We start from the raw sequence: 17,229 nt of genomic DNA, 5'->3' as shown, positions 1-17,229 counted from the left end.
ATTATGATTTTAAGGTATTGACAACTTAATTCAAGGATCCATTAAACTGCTAAAAACAAATACAATGAAGTCCTTTTTACAGTTGTAAATTACGTGACAATAAGTGTAATGACATTCATAATACAGAGTTTTTAAACATATTGGTGATTTTCGTTGCTATGGCTTTGATGTTGAGGTTTCTTACACTCTATCTGACTTTGACCCTTTTGCCCCCAAAAGGTTGAAAAGACTTGTTAAAAATTCCTGTTTAGAATATATCCACAGGGAAATTTTTAAAGACGAGATTTCAGTTTGTTCGTCCTTCCCTGAATCTCTTGAACATGCTTTTTACTTCTGCTGTGAAGATATCTATAAGTTTTGGTTGCAATATGTATATATATATATTGTGACTAAACATGATAATTTTGGTGGGTAAATTTACACATCATGTAAATGGAACCAATATAAGCCCTCCTTTGCTATATTTCTTAGATTCTGAAAGAGTATTTCAAAAATTGCTATTGAAAAATTGACATTAATTATATTTTATGAGTGTTAAATAAACTCTTTAAACCAAACCAAACCAGCTCAAACTCAAACCAACTGCGGCCAATCAGCAAAGAAGCATTCATATTCATATTTTAAAACAAGAAAGAACCAGAAAAAACATGTTGTGCTTTATCGTGTTTCAGCTGGCAGATGAAGTCAAGAGTCATTGCTATGGAAATGCTTTCTTTATCTTAACTGCCTAATCTCAACTTTTACAGCTGCCACAAAAATTATTTTATCAATCTTAAAGGTTCAAAGAAGAATGGTTATATTTGGCAGAGACAGCTCTTCATCTGAGAAGTTTAGAGCTGAAAACACACAAACTGTACAGCAGACACATGTTTGCTTCCTATCATGTTAGGGATTTTCATTAACTTCTATTAACGTTTATTTTACTGAGTAATTAAACACAATGTAGGTGATTTCATGTTTTATCTTAGAAAGAAGACATTTGGTCAAAACAAAGTAGACTAAACCAGACTCTCATTTTGCTGCTTTGTGTTTGCAGACCTAGAAATGAAGAAGATCATTTCAGTGAAACACACACAAACTCATATTCACTAGCAATATTATGTCAAGATGGACAAATATGTTTCTTACATTAAATATGATAAATTGTGAATCATGTCACATCATATCCATAACTACTGGTGAGAATAAATAAATGAAAAAAAATGACCTTAGTGATGTGTCTCTTGAATTTTCACACCTCCTGCAGCACATCTTGTGTTTCTTGTGGGTTTGTGATGGTCGAGTAGACTGCGTCATCCTAACAGCAAACAGATGAACAAAACGTGTCTTTAAATATAGGCCTAACTGTCATAGTTTGTTCTATTTCATGCCTACCCTGCTGAAAATACCAGCTTAGCTCAGCTTCTGATGAAGTTGTTTGACCAAACAAGGAGTTGGTTGAGAAGCTGGTCCTTTCAACAGGGCATTTATATTTAGGTTTCATATTTACATTTTTTTGAAGAGTGCAGTAAAGAGAACGCTTGGCTTCTTCTCTCTTCTTCTTTGGTTTTACTTGAGTTTTTGCTTTCCTTGTAAGAGAAAATGTGACAGAATTATTTATTTAATGATTCCTTTTATATATATATTGTCTCATTTTTGGTGATGTTTGAATCATTGATTCTGTTACTTTCTTATTTAAGCAGCTTTGAAACAATCTCTATTGTATAAAACACTATGATTAAAGATGACTTGACTTGTGGAATATCAATTAATGTTTTATTCAAATTGACTGAGAAAATGATAATATATTGGTGTGTGTAAGTACAAACAAATCAGTATGTCCTACCTTCTCATAAGAATCACAGCTGCAGTGATGAAAACAAGTGAGACTAAAAACACCACAATAATCAGAACGGTTGGAAACCAGGTGACATCTGTTGAGGAGAACAAAAAGATACTATTTATTGTCAATTATCTCATTTATTAAATATAAATATGATTGTGTGAACATGAATTTGTTAATTATATATATATAACCAACCTTCAATGTGAATGGTAATTTCTTCAGATAGAGTTGTTTTAAAGTTTCTCAAAGAACAAGAGTAGCTCCCCGAGTCTTCAGCTGTTACTCTGCTGAAGGTGAGGACGGGCTCTGAGTGTCGAATCAGATCACGATTCTTAAACCACTGAACATCAGCTAAATTACCAGAACAGCTGAGTGTGCACGTCAAATTCAGAGAGTCTCCAACTATTGTGCTTCCATTTTCTCTTGATCTGTTCATGGACACTTTTAAATCTATAAAAATAAAAATAAAAATTGAACTGGGAGATTTATTTTAATATAAACATAAAAACAAACAAAACAACAAAAGCATCAAGAAGTAATTTTTTAGATTAAATCTTTTATATTTACCATCTACTAAAATGGTCACTCGAGGAGCACATGTATATTTTTTCTCACTGGTTATAAATCTGAATTTATACTCTCCAGAATGTGTTTGATCAATATTACTGATCAAAAGAGAACAATTTGAGGTTTTGTCTCCAATGTATTGGAAGTTTTTTTTATTATTGTTGGATTTACTATCATAAACATACGGCTTAACTGCACAGTTGCAACGTTTTCTCATTGAACACCAGATCACTTGCTGTACTCGTTGATCATCTGGATATTCATATCTACAGTTAATAGAAACATTGGATCCCCTCGCAGCACAGACCGGACTCAGAGAAACATAACTCACTCTCCACTGACTGAGAACACCTGAGGAGCACAGAACACTTGATTTATTCAGAGTATCTCTTACTGTAGATAGTTTAATCAGATCTCTTCAGACAACATCTGTTACAGATATCTAAAATATCTATTATGCCAGTTTTAAGAAATGTTTTAAATAATGAATCAATCAGCAATATCAGAGATACAGTGAAGTCCACAAGTCTGAGACCACAGAAAAAATCCTTAAAACCATAAAAAGGAAAATAAAGAAAAGCTATGGCTTAGATAAATAAGAGATATTAAAGATTCTGTCACTAATCAAATGAGAAGATGGGAACTCCATATACACCAGATATTAAAAAAACATCTAAACATCTAACCTTTTCATTAGAAAATAAAAAGAACACAAAATAACATTTTAGTGGCCTCAAATTTGGTCTTCATTTCATATAGTCAATTAGTTTTCAGTTAATTATAATTTGATATAAATTAAATCAAATAAAAAATAAAAAAATAAAGAAAAAAGGTCAACAAACAAAATTTACAAAATACATAAGAAACTATTTTCTTACCAGGCAGAAGAAGCAGAATAATTTGCAGCATTGTAATTTAGTTTACAGAAGATGTTTTATGCAGTGTCAGACAAAACGCAAGAGAGAGAGAGAGAGAGAAAGAAGTTGCTATGACGGATGTTGATTTCCATTTCCTTCCTAATATCATTAGCACTGACGGTCCCACATAAGAACCAAAAAGTTTCTTGACATTATTTTCCCATCACATTATTTTCAAACATGCTCCGAAGTTATAAAGATAAATACATTTTTGTATATATTGTATATATTTTCAAAATATGAATATGATTGTGTAGATATGAAAATGTGGTCACACTTTCTTTTAAGGTCCAACTGTCGCTATCAACAAACCATTAACAATAAACTCTTAGATTGCTGTTTATTAATAGTTAGTAAGGTAGTTGTTTAATATGTAAAATATGGTCATGAAGAATATGTGCTTTAGAGGTACTAATAAACGGCCAATATGTTAATAAAAGGCAACTGGCTAATAGTCAGAACAAGTCTCTATACTCAAATACCCTATACTCCCTTAATCAAAACAAACAAAATAACAACAAAAGCATCAAGAAGTAATTAGAGTAATTTTTTTTAAGTAATTAACATGTAAATCTAGTCAATAGTGACTCTGGATCACTTCACGGGACAGTTCAGAGGAGGATAACACACACTGATCACTGACAACACCTGGGAGCACAAAACACTTTATTCATTCTATAAAATATCTGCTGGGACATTTGAAATGATTGATGCATAATGAAACAATAAGCAATAACAGATACAGTGAGAAAGGTCTGAGAAGACATTCATAATCAATAGGATGTTTCATTTAATCCTAGAAATAAACAAGGTTTTATGATTAAATAAGTAAATTAAAGAAAAGTTATGTCATAGAGATGGCAAGAATTAAGAATCTGCACTATTTATATGTCACTAATCATTTTTTTTATGGAATAACAGACATCAATGTGCAGCAAAGTAGTCTACAGTACAGAACCACAATTTTATTTTTATTTTTGCAGAACATATAATACATATATGATCAGGAAAAAACATGGTAGTATCTCTTATAAGACGTTTGCAGTAAAACATAAATATGTATTTATGTACACAAAGAATAGCAAAATATTAATGTTAAATCATATCTTTAAACAAGGACTAAAATGTTGTGCTTTTTGTTTTTGCATAACGACATTTCATTAGTTAGTTATTTCTTTAATTTTATTTATTTATTTATTATTATTATTATTATTGTTATTATTATTATTATTATTATTATTATTATTATTATTATTATTATTATTATTATTATTTATTATTATTATTTTATTTATTTTTTTTGCAGGACCACATTTCCCAGATTCAGAGGTCAAATATCATGATGTCACTTCCGGAAGCTGCCATCGCTTCCTGAATGGGTGAATATGGGGACATGACAAACGTTTACAGCTGTAAAATAGAAAACAATATTTCCGCAGCTCTCGTCTCTTTCCAGGTGCGTGATCGCTATAATTCTATTCTAGTTTAGTCGGCGGCTGCGATGGAAGCCGTGCCGCGAATGCCGATGATCTGGCTGGATCTGAAGGAGGCAGGAGAGTTTGAGTTCAGCCCGACTGTCAAACAGGTGAGGGACCAGACAGACCTGATCAGACACAGTCACTGCAGTCACTGATCCTGTTTAAACTGAAAATAAATATAAGTGATCTACCCCAAAACTCAAATTCGAGTCCAGGGCCTTGTTTTTCAGGTAGTACGTGAGCTATTCTGTGTTTTCTTAAAGGAACAGTTCCACCAAAACTATATTTCTCATTAACCCAAAATTTGTCATTATTTATTTTTTATTTATTTATACCCAGGTGTCATTCGCCAAATTTTTTGTCTTTATTTATTTTTTGGAATACAAAAGAGGATGGTTTAAATAATCATATTGTATTTTCCTGTAATGAATGTGAATGTCGACTGGTGATGTTAAACTCTTAAATGACAAAAAAATCACCATAGGAATGATCTATTCTTGTGCTATTTGTTTTCTGGTCACTCGTCACTAGCCTAAATACAGACATGTTATGTTATGGAATGCAATGACATGCCACTAAAGTCATGAATCTCTGCTTTCTTTTTTATAATCATCATTGGTTCCTCTGGAATTAATGCAGTGTCCCTGCTTGAGGACACATTAAAATAACTTTGTGTTGTAGTGAATTAAATGTGTATATTATTGTGTTAAACTTCCTATCCATCACTTCCTTCCAGCTCTCAGGAATTTTTATCAGCTTGTGTCATGTTAGTTTATCAGATCCTTTCCCGACAAACTAGGCCAAAGGGGGAATAGCAGGTTCAGGTTGTTTATGTTTTTGCGTGGTAATTATTGACAGTGCTGAATGCAAACAAAATAACAATACTAAAATAGTTTAGTGAGTCAGGGGTTCAAGAGGAACCACAGCTTTCTTCTTGTAGATTCCATGATGAAGCCTAATTATGATTTTCATTGTCTCTTTACTCTCAAATGTTTTAAGCTGTAACAGTGTTTGTGATCTTTTAAAATTCTATCTATGTTGTATTGAATGGTATCCTTAAGTGTCCAAAAAAAAATTAAATAAAAATAGTTATTTTGATTGCCAATGCTTAACTGCTTATTGAGATTTTTCTAAGATTTTTTTTTAATCGTGGAAATAAACAGGAATTTTTCAAAAAAGAAAAAAAAAGTAAGACCAAGAACAGTTATGGCATAAAATAAATAAGAAATAATTATGATTTTTGCACAATTTATACATCACTAATCAAATAAGCACCAAATATTAGATTTATTTTTTTTGTTATTTGTATTGTACTGATAGTCACATTAATGCCCAGAAAGACCGGAAGACGCCCTTGCTTTGATCTTTTCAAGTTCAAGTTCAAGTTCAAGTCTGCTTTATTGTCAATTTCCACATGTACAGTACATACATACAGAGAATCGAAATTGCGTTACTCTCAGACCCCGGTGCATACAGATAACATTAACATTAAAGCCTAAAAAAATAACTAGATCAAATATAAAATGTAGATACAATTATACAATAAGGGAATTATAAAAAAAGACATATAATAAAAATAAAAGTTAAAAATAAAGTTAAATAAAGCAGCGCAAGGTAAATGACAGATATAGTGCAAATCAATGAAGTGAACAACAGTGCAGTTAAAAGATTTTTTAGTGCAAAAAAAAAAATCACTTATTAAAAATATCTTAAGTCTGATTAAAGTGACAAGTGACCAAGATCATTCATATATACATTTTAAATTTTTCCTAGTTCATACTGAAGAACTACGGTGAAGATCCTGACCATTATAATGAGCAGTTGAAGAAACTGGAGCAGTTGAGACAGGTAAATATTAGTGTGCATTCAGGGCATACTTTTAGTCACCATGTCACATGTCTTCCCTGAAAATCACACTTAACATTTCTATCACCAGTTAAGTGATGCATTTCTACATTATCTTCATTGTCTTGGCTTTCTAGAGTGCTGTGAATGTCACACGAGACTTTGAAGGCTGCAGCACCTTAAGGAAGTACTTCGGGCAACTGCACTATCTTCAGAGTCGTGTGCCTTTGGGATTGGAGCAGGAAGCTGCTGTGCCTATTTCCTGGTGAGGGCACCAACCCAGCCGTCATATTTCCCTCTCATATACTGCTTTTTGTTGACTTTTAGTCTTTCCCTTAAACTTTTCTTGTTTAAATATATAGGACAGAGATATTTTCTGGGAAGACAGTGACCCACGAGGACATCTGCTATGAGCAGGCCTGCATCCTTTATAATTTGGGTGAGCTAGTACTAGACTGATATGTATTATTCCTCTAGTCAATGACTGCATTGTCTGTGATTAAAATAACTACAGTGTTGTTGAGAGGAGGGTATTGTTCAGAATCAGGCTTGTTTCCTGATTCAAGTCATGTTTTCCATGTTGTAGGAGCACTCCATTCAATGTTGGGAGCCATGGACAACAGGGTGTCCGAAGAGGTGAACTGAATTAGAGAAGACACAGCCTACATACACCGAATGAAATATCATGTGATTTAATGCATCATGTCGGAATTGCTGTTTCAGCTATGTATATCATCAGGCTGAAAAATAAATATTTATATTTTAGCGCTTATTCACAAATAACAAATAAAACATATGCATGGATAGAACATTCACAATAAAAATCAATGAGAAGCAATAGGAAAATAGTGTGAGTTTCCATTTCATGCCAACTTTAAGAAAATATCAATAACAGAACAGAATTTCGCTGTGGTACAGTGTTACCTCGCCACCATTTTCCATGACACCAGATTGAGAAAATGCTTTAGTTCTGAGAGCAATATGCATTGATCAGTCAGCGAGCAGACTGTGAGTGTGAGGTGTCCGTGGGTGAGTCATGTGAGGCTGTGACTATGTGGGAAAATCAGATGATTTCAAGCAGTTATGTGAATGTTATTTTTACTGGTTTGGAACACATAATTAATTATAGCTATTTCCAGCTAAAGTATTATTCCTAACTGTCCCTTTTCCCGTCACTGTTAGGGAATGAAAGTATCTTGCACACACTTCCAGTGCTCGGCTGGAGCATTCACCTACTTGAGAGATCACTTCAGCCACAACTTCAGTGTGGACATGAGTCACCAGATCCTCAATCTCAACATCAACCTCATGCTGGTATGAGCTTTTGTTAGTTTCACTCACCTGCTATCATAAGGGTGTGCATTTTCATCTTTATGCTATGCTGTAGATTAGGGCTAAAGTACCAAATGCCTTTTTCAGGGTCAGGCCCAAGAGTGCCTGTTGGAAAAATCTATGTTGGACAACAGGAAGAGCTTTCTCGTCGCTCGGATAAGTGCCCAGGTACTTCCTTATTTTTTTTTCTACCGTTTACAAATACCTTGGCTTGAAATGAAGGTACATCCATGACAAAGATTAGTTAAGGGTTTTCACATTTCACCTTAGGATTTTGTTTGTACAAAATTTGAGTATGCTTGTATATATATGTAAGATATGTTTGGAATATGAAATATTTTGTCTTCAGGTGGTGGACTATTACAAAGAGGCATGCAGAGCTCTGGAGAACTCAGAAACCGCTTCAATGTTAGGAAAGATACAGAAAGACTGGAAGAAATTAGTGCAAATGAAGATTTACTACTTTGCTGCAGTTGCTCATGTGAGTCTTCTATTCAAACTGAGTTTGGACTAGCTACAGAGCATGTTGTTCGAAGTTTTTATGTTTCTAAGCAAGTCGTACAAATCCTTGTTCTCTCAACAGTTGCACATGGGGAAACAGGCTGAAGAGCAGCAGAAGTATGGAGAGAGGGTACAACATGCCTGTTTTTCTGTCTTCTGTTTCAGTTAGTGGCCATCTGTGCACTTTGGCTTGGAGAACTTGTTTCAACCTCATCTTAGCCTCTTGTCCACAGAAAGATCTTTTTTTTAAGGAAGTCCAGTTTGTCTTATCTCGTATAGTTTACCATGAAACCATTTTAAAAACCTATTATATATAAAGAGGAAGAGGTTTAAACGAACCCAGAAAGAAACGGCTGTTTTGTAAACCTTTTTAATCTAATCTAATACTTGATTTCTTTTTCAACAGGTTGCTTACCTTCAAAGCTCAGTAGACAAACTCAGCGAGGCAATTAAGCTGGCTAAGGGTCAGCCAGACAGTGTACAGGAAGCCCTTAGATTTACCATGGATGTCATTGGTGGAAAGTGAGCAGATAAGATGTTATGCTTAACTCACCATAAGGCATAATTCATTTTGTATAAAAAGTCACAGGAAGCTCATTTGTCACTTCTCATGTCACATTTCATTTTAGATTTAATTCTGCCCAAAAAGACAATGACTTCATTTACCATGAATCTGTGCCACCTCTGGAGACACTGACCTCAGTGAAAGGTATTTTAGCCAACAATTGTTGTAGTGCTTTGTAACTGCATTGGGATGTCACTGATTCATTATATGGTATGACTAGAAGAAGTGCAATGGTTCCATTAGCTTAATATTTGCTGCAGGTAAAAAATAAATAAATGAGTAAGAGTGGAAAGATTTAAAACTGCCCTAGGTGTTTATGCTTTCCTGCTTCTATCACAGGGGCCCCACTGGTGAAAGCCTTGCCTGTAAACCCAACAGACCCCACTGTCACTGGGCCAGACATTTTTGCAAAGCTGGTGCCCATGGCTGCCCATGAGGCCTCCTCTCTTTACAGGTTTAAATATTTTAGATAGATAGATACATACACACACACACACACACCATTCAACAGTTCCTCATTCTAATAATTGTCAGTTCCCCTGTGCTATCTAATATGGTTTAAAAAAAATTATTTTTCTGTTAAAATTACAGTGAAGAGAAGGCCAACCTGCTAAGAGATGTCATGGCAAAAATAGACAACAAGAATGAAACATTAGAGTGAGTGTAAAAAGGTTAAAGTAATTTCATACAAAACACATAGTATGCATCTCAATGTCTCAATTGTCATATTCCTACAGACAGTTCATGGACTCTCTCGGTCTGGACCCTGAGTCAGTTGACAATATGGAGATGTATAATACCCTTCCTTCTGTGCTGATGGAAAAATGTGCTGCCTTGAGTGTGAGACCTGATACTGTAAAAAACCTTATCCAGTCAATGCAGGGTTAGTGGCGTCACTTCAAAGTCCTTTTTCATGGTATTTTTATGTTACTAGTAATTAAAGCTGATTACTTAAGCTTTTATTATTAAATAAAGTTGTGCATCTCAATTCAAGCTATTTAAAGCTCTTTAAAAAAGTATAGTAAAATGTTAGAAAAGTCTAAACTCTTGTATTTAACTCATTTTCCTCCCTCCTCAGTCCTCTCAGGTGTGTTCACCGATGTAGAAGGCTCTCTGCGCGAGATTCGAGATGTATTAGATGAGGATGAGGCAGAGGAGCAAAGTTTAGAAGAGGCTGCTGGGAAGCAGGCTGTCCCAGAACGGCCCTCAGCTCTGGCCGAGCTGCGGAGAGACCTGGAAAAGTATTTTGAGGCACACGAAAAAGCCAGCTTTACCAACACAGAACTTCACCGGGCCATGAATCTGCACATCAGCAATCTGAGACTCCTCGGTGGACCACTAGACACGCTTAAAGAGGCATTGCCGAAACCTCAACTTAGTGAGGGTGGGTGCTTTATGACTTAAATAATTCACGTGAAAAATCATGTTATGTATGTTTATGAGAATTATAATTTTTTGTCATTTTCAGATGAGATGGCAGGTCTCCAGACTATGAAGAGAATTTTGGGTAAAGTGCAAGAAATGCGGGACCAACGAAGCTCCCTGGAAAAGCAGCTTAGAGACCTCATTCAGCATGATGACATCACTACTTCTCTGGTAACAACTGAGCGTGCTGACGTGAAGGTATGGGCTTTACATGACTCCGCAACTTATTTTTTAAAGTTTGTATTAGACATCAGTCACTGTATTATAGTTTTATCTATGCTTACTTTTCCCTCATAGAAACTCTTTGAGGAGCAGCTTAAGAAGTATGAGCAGGTGAAAGTATACATTGATCAGAACCTGACAGCTCAAGAGAATATCCTGAAGGCACTGACAGAAGCTAATGTACAGTATGCCACTGTGCGCAAGGGCCTGACAGAAACTGAACATAAGTATGACTCAAAGGAATTACATTTACATGACAAATATGCATAAACTTTACTAAGTGTAGCATCATCAGAATCAGTATTTGCTTTGTTTCAAGTGTGTGCAAACACACAAGGAATTTTTTTAGGAGCTATTACAAACATGCATACATACATTTATGACATTGATGACAGAATTATTTTTTTTTTTGCACAAGACTAAAGAAAATCAAAAACTAAATTAATAATAATAATAATAATAATAAATTAATAAAATAGTTAAGCATCTTGAACGGAAGATTTATCTTCATAGTTCATCAGTATACTTCCAAAAGATATAAATGGTGTCTATTTACTTTTTAGATGGAACAGCACTGTACAGATGCTTGTGGCCTCCTATGAGGCCTATGAAGATTTAATGAAGAAATCTCAGGAGGGCAAAGAGTTTTATGAAGACCTAGAAACAAAGGCCTCTCGCCTGTTGGAGAAAGCCAAGACTGTCTGCAAGACTCGGAAAGAAGAGAGACAAGCCATAATGGAAAAGTAATTATGAGTTTGATCATCAATATGTTTACTCAGTTGTATCGTTCTTTGCACACAAAACTCTTGGTCTTACATAATGTCTTGTTTTTAATAGAAAGTTTCATTTAATTAGTAAAATTTTAGTTGTAATTTGACTCTTCTTAACGTTTGACAGAGAGCTAAAAAAAAAGGTGCCCCAAAGACCCACTGCCCCAAAACCACCCCCGAAGCAAGGCCAAAGTGTGGATCATGCCAACTTAAATGACCCTGAACTGGCAGAGCTGAGTGCTGCTATCCTAGCCCTTGGTGGAGATCTCCCAGAAGAGCTACGCAGCCTGCCTCCTGGACTTACCATTCCACCATCTGGTCATCATGCTGCACGTTCTGGAGCTGCTGCTAGCTCTATTCTGCGCTGGCCTGGAGCTAACTCAGCTTTACTCTATACTCAAACCAGATTTCCTCCAAATTTACCGCCTCCTGAAGTTCTTGCTCAGATCTCCTGTTTTCCAACACCTCCCCTGTCTCAGAGTTTCAGTCACAGTCTTCCTCAGCCTCCTCTGGCACAACAACAGTTCCCACAATTGCCCAACCATCAGGTCTTTCCACCACCATCTGTGTCTGGGTACTACCCTCCATCTTCACAGAACCAACCCGGCCCATCAGTCACTTCAGTCCGACCTTCTACCACTACAGTGGATAGTGTACAGACACCTATTCCAAGCTACAGTCCTGCATCTATCCAGGCAGTTATGCCTTCTCCAGGCCAACACCAACAGATGCCACCAGTGTCATCAGTGTATGGAGCTCCACCTCAGATGACACCCCATGTCCAGTACATGCACCAACCTGTTGTTTCCATAAACCAAACTCCACAGGCAATGCCAGCCCATCATCACCAGCCTCAACCTCAACCTCAGCAGGTATTTGCTCAACAGGGTGGTCAAAGTCAACAGCAGCCATTTTACCCACCTGTACCAACTCAACAGCAAATGCCTAAACCTTTGCCTGGGCACCAGCCTCGGTTCCCACAGTACATAGCTCAAGTAAGACAACCAGGACCACCAAACTTTTATCAACCTCAAATCCAAGGACAGTTTAGAGCTCCTGCTACCCATATGCAGCCTCATCAGGGTTACCCCCCCTTCTCTTTTAATCCGAAGTCCCAATCTCCACAAGTTAACATTGTCACTCCAGGCCAGATTCCCCATCCAGGCATGCCTTCACAGATGCCACCATCCTCCCAACCGGGGCCTCCTGTGTCAATGTCACACTTAGCACACGTCAGTCAACAGATTCCTTCTGCTTCACAGCCCCAAACACCTTACTTCAGTCAATTACCAGGTCCTCATCACCCCCAGATACCCCCATCCTCTCATCATTTAGGCCCTGAACCGCATATGCAGATACCTTCTGCCTCAAAACAGATGACTCCTCCCCAGCAGCCACAAATGCTTGCACCAACCACTCACATGTCTCCTTCCTCTCATTCACAAATGCCCTCAGTCTCCCAATCTTACTGCCCCCAGTCACAGATAATTCCTTCTCATCAACCCAACCAACAGCCAGCGTACCCGGCAGTCCCTGGGAGGGCTACTATTCCTGTTCAACCTCAGGTCCCACATGGCCCTCATTCATCACAGATCCAAATACACCCTAGCAATCCTTCACAGCATCAAAACCAATCTCATCCTCAAATCCTTCCCCAGTCCTGTCCTCCAGCAATCCCTCACAATATCTACAAACCTCAGCCAACCATTCCTCCTAGCTCTGCACCTTTGAGTTTTCCTGGTGGTACTCCTATGGTATCAAATCAGTCGGTGGCAGCTCTGCAGCCAGAGTCCCAGCCCCCCACTTCACAGCCTGTAGTCGTACAACAGCTACCCCCAGGAGGACCAATATCTTATGCTGTTCCACAAAGTGGGAACACTCCTTCTGGACCAATGCAGCATCCTGTAGCTGCTGCTCCCCCAGGGCCTCAAAGCATGATACCTCCATCCTCAGGAGCACCAGGTGCACCCCAGCCTCATGTGCTACCTTCTCCTGCCCCATCACCTTCTCCCTCTCCTGGTCCTCCCTCCCTTGGTATGGTCACCCAGCGACCATCTCCTGCTCTAGCCCAAGTTGGAGGAGCAACATTGCCACAGTCTTCAGTTCAGGCTCCAGCACCCACTGGTGCCATGACTTCATCTGAGTCTACTTTGTTTCAGCGACAGAACTCTAGTACTGATGACTTGCTTTCCTCAAGCCCCGAGAGCCAGCATGGAGGCACTAAGGACATCGCAAATGTCTTACTACCCACAAAAGTTGACCCTCAGGAGGAACATTACAGAAAAAAAGCTGAGGGTGTGAGACTTATCCAGGGTGACCCTTACCAAGCACCAGAGAGGGTCTCGAAACTCAGTGCACAGCTAGAACGGTTTAGATCAACAATTCAATCCTTAGAGCGCCCAACATGGGAGGGAGGTCTGTCGAAACTTGATGCCCACTGGAAAGAACTGCAAGAGCAGCAGGAGAAGGATACTCGCCAGCTCTCTATCTCTATTGCCCGTTGCTACACCATGAAGAACCGCCATCAGGATGTGATGCCTTACGACTGCAATCGAGTTGTCTTGCACTCTGGTAAAGATGATTACATCAATGCCAGTTTCATTGAGGACCTATCCCCATACTGCCCCCGGCTCATTGCAACACAGGGTCCCCTCATTGGCACTTCAGCCGACTTCTGGCTCATGGTTTACGAGCAGAAAGTTTCTGTAATCGTCATGTTAGTGTCTGAGCTAGAACTGGAGAAGGTAAATATCCTTTGGCATGAGTTTTTATGAAAAGTTCTAGAATATCACTGGCTTTTAATATTATTTTAAATGATTTACAATGCATTTAATTTTATCCACAGCAAAAGGTATTGAGATACTTTCCTTCAGAGAGAGGCCAAAAATTTGCTCAGGGGCCAATCACCCTTACCCTGACCACCCAGAAGATCACTCCTACCCATATAGAGCGCATGATAGAACTGGAGTATCGGGACCAAAGTTTGAAACGCACCGTTGTACACCTTCAGTTTACTTCATGGCCTGAACTGTGAGGACTCATTCTTAAACAGTATTTTACACGGTCAGTCTATTAAAACTAGTACCTCTCAAAACAATAACTTTTTATTTTTACAAAAAGGGGTCTTCCAGAGAGTAAAACCAACCTCATCCATTTCATTCAAGAAGTCCACGGACATTACCTGCTTCAGCGTCCACTACACACTCCAGTCATAGTGCACTGCAGGTACCATACTTTTTCACAAAGTACATTACAAGTTATATTGAACACAGACAAGGCAAAGCAAAATGCAGAGATGTAGAACATTTACTTTTTTGTTTCTGTCTCTCATAGCTCTGGTGTTGGCCGTACTGGTGCCTTCTGTCTGCTTTATGCAGCGCTGCAAGAAATTGAAGCAGGTAATGGTATACCTGACCTGATCCAGCTGGTGAGGAAGATGAGGCAGCAGAGGAAGAACATGCTGCAAGAGAAGGTAAATGTACACTTTCAATGAGGTTTTGAGATTTTGCAAAGAGCATTCGGTTGATATAATTTAATGGTACTTTTGTTGAAAAACCTCTACAGCTTCACCTCAAATTTTGCTATGAGGCTGTTCTTAAACATACAGAGCAGGTTCTGCAACGTCATGGCATAATTACATCCCCTTGCGCCAGGACTTCAAATAATACTGCATTAAAGGTAACCACTTTTTTCTTAGTTACTTGCCTTTTTTATACAATGAACAGCAGTGTGATTGTTTATCTAATATTTTGTATGTCTTTCTAGTCATACCCCCGACAGGAATCTCAGGACATTGTTCTGGGAGGAGACATGCCTTTTAGTTCTATACAGGCCACTGTGGCCAAACTTAGCATTCGACCACCCAGTGTTGACCATGAACAAGACCAGATTCCCTCTGTTTCCGAAGCGCCAAGCACAGTGGAACCAGATCCTACAGAATTGTCACTTCCACCTTCTCAGGACCCACTTTGTTATGAAGCTATGCCTGGTTCCATCAGTCCCCCCCTCTTTTGCACCTCTTCTCCAGGCATGACGCAGTCACCTTCAGCTCCTAGCGTCCAAGGGAATGGGATCACTGGTTCCACTCCTGCATCTCCAGTCTCAAATCATCACCCATCCACAGCACCTAATGCCCCGTCTCCACCACCTCATGCCCCTTCTCCGCCCACATCCTCATCTTTAGATCTGCTTGCTTCTCTCACACCCGAAGCCTTTACTATGGATAGTGCTTATCGAGGCAAGCAGCGGATTAACAAGCAAAGCTTCCTTCATCCGCAAGAAGGAAAAGGACTGCAGGGACCACCAGATGGCGATGATCCGCTCAGTAGTTTGGATCCTCTCTGGACACTCAACAAAAGCTGAAACAACATTATGGAGCTCTCTTTCATCTTCTCCCCCACAGGCAGTGCTCTTATGAACTGTTTCTGACCCTGTGTCTCATCTTTTCCATGCACATGCCTCTTGGAGCTCACCACTGTGTGCAAGTCTGTCCGCTTGTGTTCTGAAAAGTTAAGTTTTTCCAGTTGGCATTTTTCCAGCACTGTTCCTGGCGTTTCAGGTTACATTGCGCAAATCCAGTCTGGTCTCCTAGCATGCACTCCTAATGCCATGGTGTTTGTGATTGCCTTTAAGGTGCCTAAGCGTTGGCTCTTCTGCAATGGGCATCTGCCTCTACACCAAAAATATAAACAATGAGAATGGAAACAGTGTGATTTGAACTACTATTGTTATTTTCAGAAAACTTATTAACAGTTTGATTGAGGGACTATCTGCTTGCCCTTTGTACACATGCTGCTTGCACTGTGGGTTGCATATTATTAGTCACCGCACCTGTTTTTAGCTACAGTGATCTGCAAAGTATATGTAGGGACAAATTGAAGGTGATGATGAGAATACTACTTGATATGACTTAATGTACTCATTATATTTAAAACACTTAAATTTCTGAATCACTTCAGAAATCATAGCATTTTTATGAGTTGATTCTAACTTGTCATTCTTTGAACGGTGTAAATAAATCTTAACAAATGTCAATATAATGGTGTCATACATTTTTTTAAAAGTGATATTTACCCAGTTTCCTGCACATCACACATTCAAATTTGTTATTTGTTCTAAAAACCTGTCATTACTTACCTTACTCTCAGGTTGCAATTCATATTATCATATTTTCAATAAATTGCATGCATCTACAAATGCTTGATAGATATATTTAATCCAGAATACAACTTTAATACCAGAAGTTTAACAGATGAGGACAAAAAAAGGAAAACACTTTATATGAAAGCCTTTTTATTTGCGAATTAGTACAAAGGTTTTTTTTTTTTTTAATTGTGTTAAAAATAAAACGGAGCATTAGTTACATCCTCTACTGTCTGGTACACAGTGTAGTGTATTTGGAAAAGACAGAGAAGAGGGCAGAGTAGGCCCTCCTAAAAAAGACAAAATATTCACAGCCAGTCTCTCTCTGCCCCCTCCCAATCTTAAGAAACAGTGCAACATTCAGGCATTTCACATCACTTTAAACATCCTCCAGCCCATTTCTACTTCAGCAGCAGTAAGATACAGCAAGTCGAGAGCAGTATTTCACTTCAATACCACATGCATCGATCATGTCTAGGAATGTGCTCCTCTGGGAAGGGAGAGCGAGCAGTAAAATCAACACAATGGAGCTTGGGGCTATTTCACTCCTCACAATAAAACTGCTGCCATTGTATGGGGCAGCAACCCTGGCATCAACTAAATGATGCTTTTCAGTATGGTCACGGAAATGATTATAAAT

At 38.1% G+C, this 17,229-nt stretch overlaps 3 protein-coding genes across 3 annotated transcripts in view; 1 reads left to right on the top strand and 2 right to left on the bottom strand.

Annotated features, from left to right (window-relative positions):
- LOC113059477 (collagen alpha-6(VI) chain-like) overlaps positions 1-17,229 on the bottom strand; it is a 1,020,620-nt gene that overhangs the window by 878,728 nt on the left and 124,663 nt on the right.
- Positions 1,221-3,347, bottom strand: LOC113059560 (cell adhesion molecule 2-like). The gene is made up of 6 exons (XM_026228122.1): positions 3,271-3,347; positions 2,393-2,743; positions 2,021-2,275; positions 1,826-1,913; positions 1,490-1,568; positions 1,221-1,297 (listed from the first exon to the last, which is right to left on the bottom strand). Exons 1-6 carry the CDS (start codon positions 3,299-3,301, stop codon positions 1,232-1,234), a joined length of 870 nt encoding a protein of 289 aa, XP_026083907.1. The 5' UTR covers positions 3,302-3,347; the 3' UTR covers positions 1,221-1,231.
- Positions 4,665-16,481, top strand: LOC113059510 (tyrosine-protein phosphatase non-receptor type 23-like). Its single transcript, XM_026228030.1, has 24 exons — positions 4,665-4,894; positions 6,561-6,635; positions 6,770-6,897; positions 6,995-7,071; positions 7,219-7,268; positions 7,815-7,946; positions 8,052-8,132; positions 8,314-8,445; positions 8,548-8,595; positions 8,872-8,987; positions 9,095-9,174; positions 9,370-9,484; positions 9,622-9,687; positions 9,768-9,913; positions 10,109-10,414; positions 10,499-10,653; positions 10,753-10,904; positions 11,241-11,420; positions 11,575-14,191; positions 14,293-14,477; positions 14,568-14,672; positions 14,781-14,919; positions 15,012-15,125; positions 15,213-16,481. Exons 1-24 carry the CDS (start codon positions 4,811-4,813, stop codon positions 15,807-15,809), a joined length of 5,880 nt encoding a protein of 1,959 aa, XP_026083815.1. The 5' UTR covers positions 4,665-4,810; the 3' UTR covers positions 15,810-16,481.

This window comes from Carassius auratus, chromosome 41 (assembly GCF_003368295.1).
Source record: "Carassius auratus strain Wakin chromosome 41, ASM336829v1, whole genome shotgun sequence".
In the NCBI taxonomy this organism is placed as follows: domain Eukaryota; kingdom Metazoa; phylum Chordata; class Actinopteri; order Cypriniformes; family Cyprinidae; genus Carassius; species Carassius auratus.
The sequence above is the reverse complement of the archived record's forward strand: the minus strand, read 5'-3'. Positions and strand labels throughout refer to the sequence as shown.

What these genes read in the sequence shown, in the direction of transcription:
- LOC113059560 (XM_026228122.1), bottom strand. Translation starts at nt 3,301, where the DNA reads ATGCTGCAAATTATTCTGCTTCTTCTGCCTG. An exon ending in AGTGACCATTTTAGTAGATG is followed by an intron (nt 2,276 to 2,392) that starts GTAAATATAAAA and finishes TTATTTTTATAG; the next exon opens with ATTTAAAAGTGTCCATGAAC. An exon ending in AATTACCATTCACATTGAAG is followed by an intron (nt 1,914 to 2,020) that starts GTTGGTTATATA and finishes TCTCCTCAACAG; the next exon opens with ATGTCACCTGGTTTCCAACC.
- LOC113059510 (XM_026228030.1), top strand. Translation starts at nt 4,811, where the DNA reads ATGGAAGCCGTGCCGCGAATGCCGATGATCTGGCTGGATCTGAAGGAG. An exon ending in CTGCATCCTTTATAATTTGG is followed by an intron (nt 7,072 to 7,218) that starts GTGAGCTAGTAC and finishes TCCATGTTGTAG; the next exon opens with GAGCACTCCATTCAATGTTG. An exon ending in AGAACATGCTGCAAGAGAAG is followed by an intron (nt 14,920 to 15,011) that starts GTAAATGTACAC and finishes AAACCTCTACAG; the next exon opens with CTTCACCTCAAATTTTGCTA.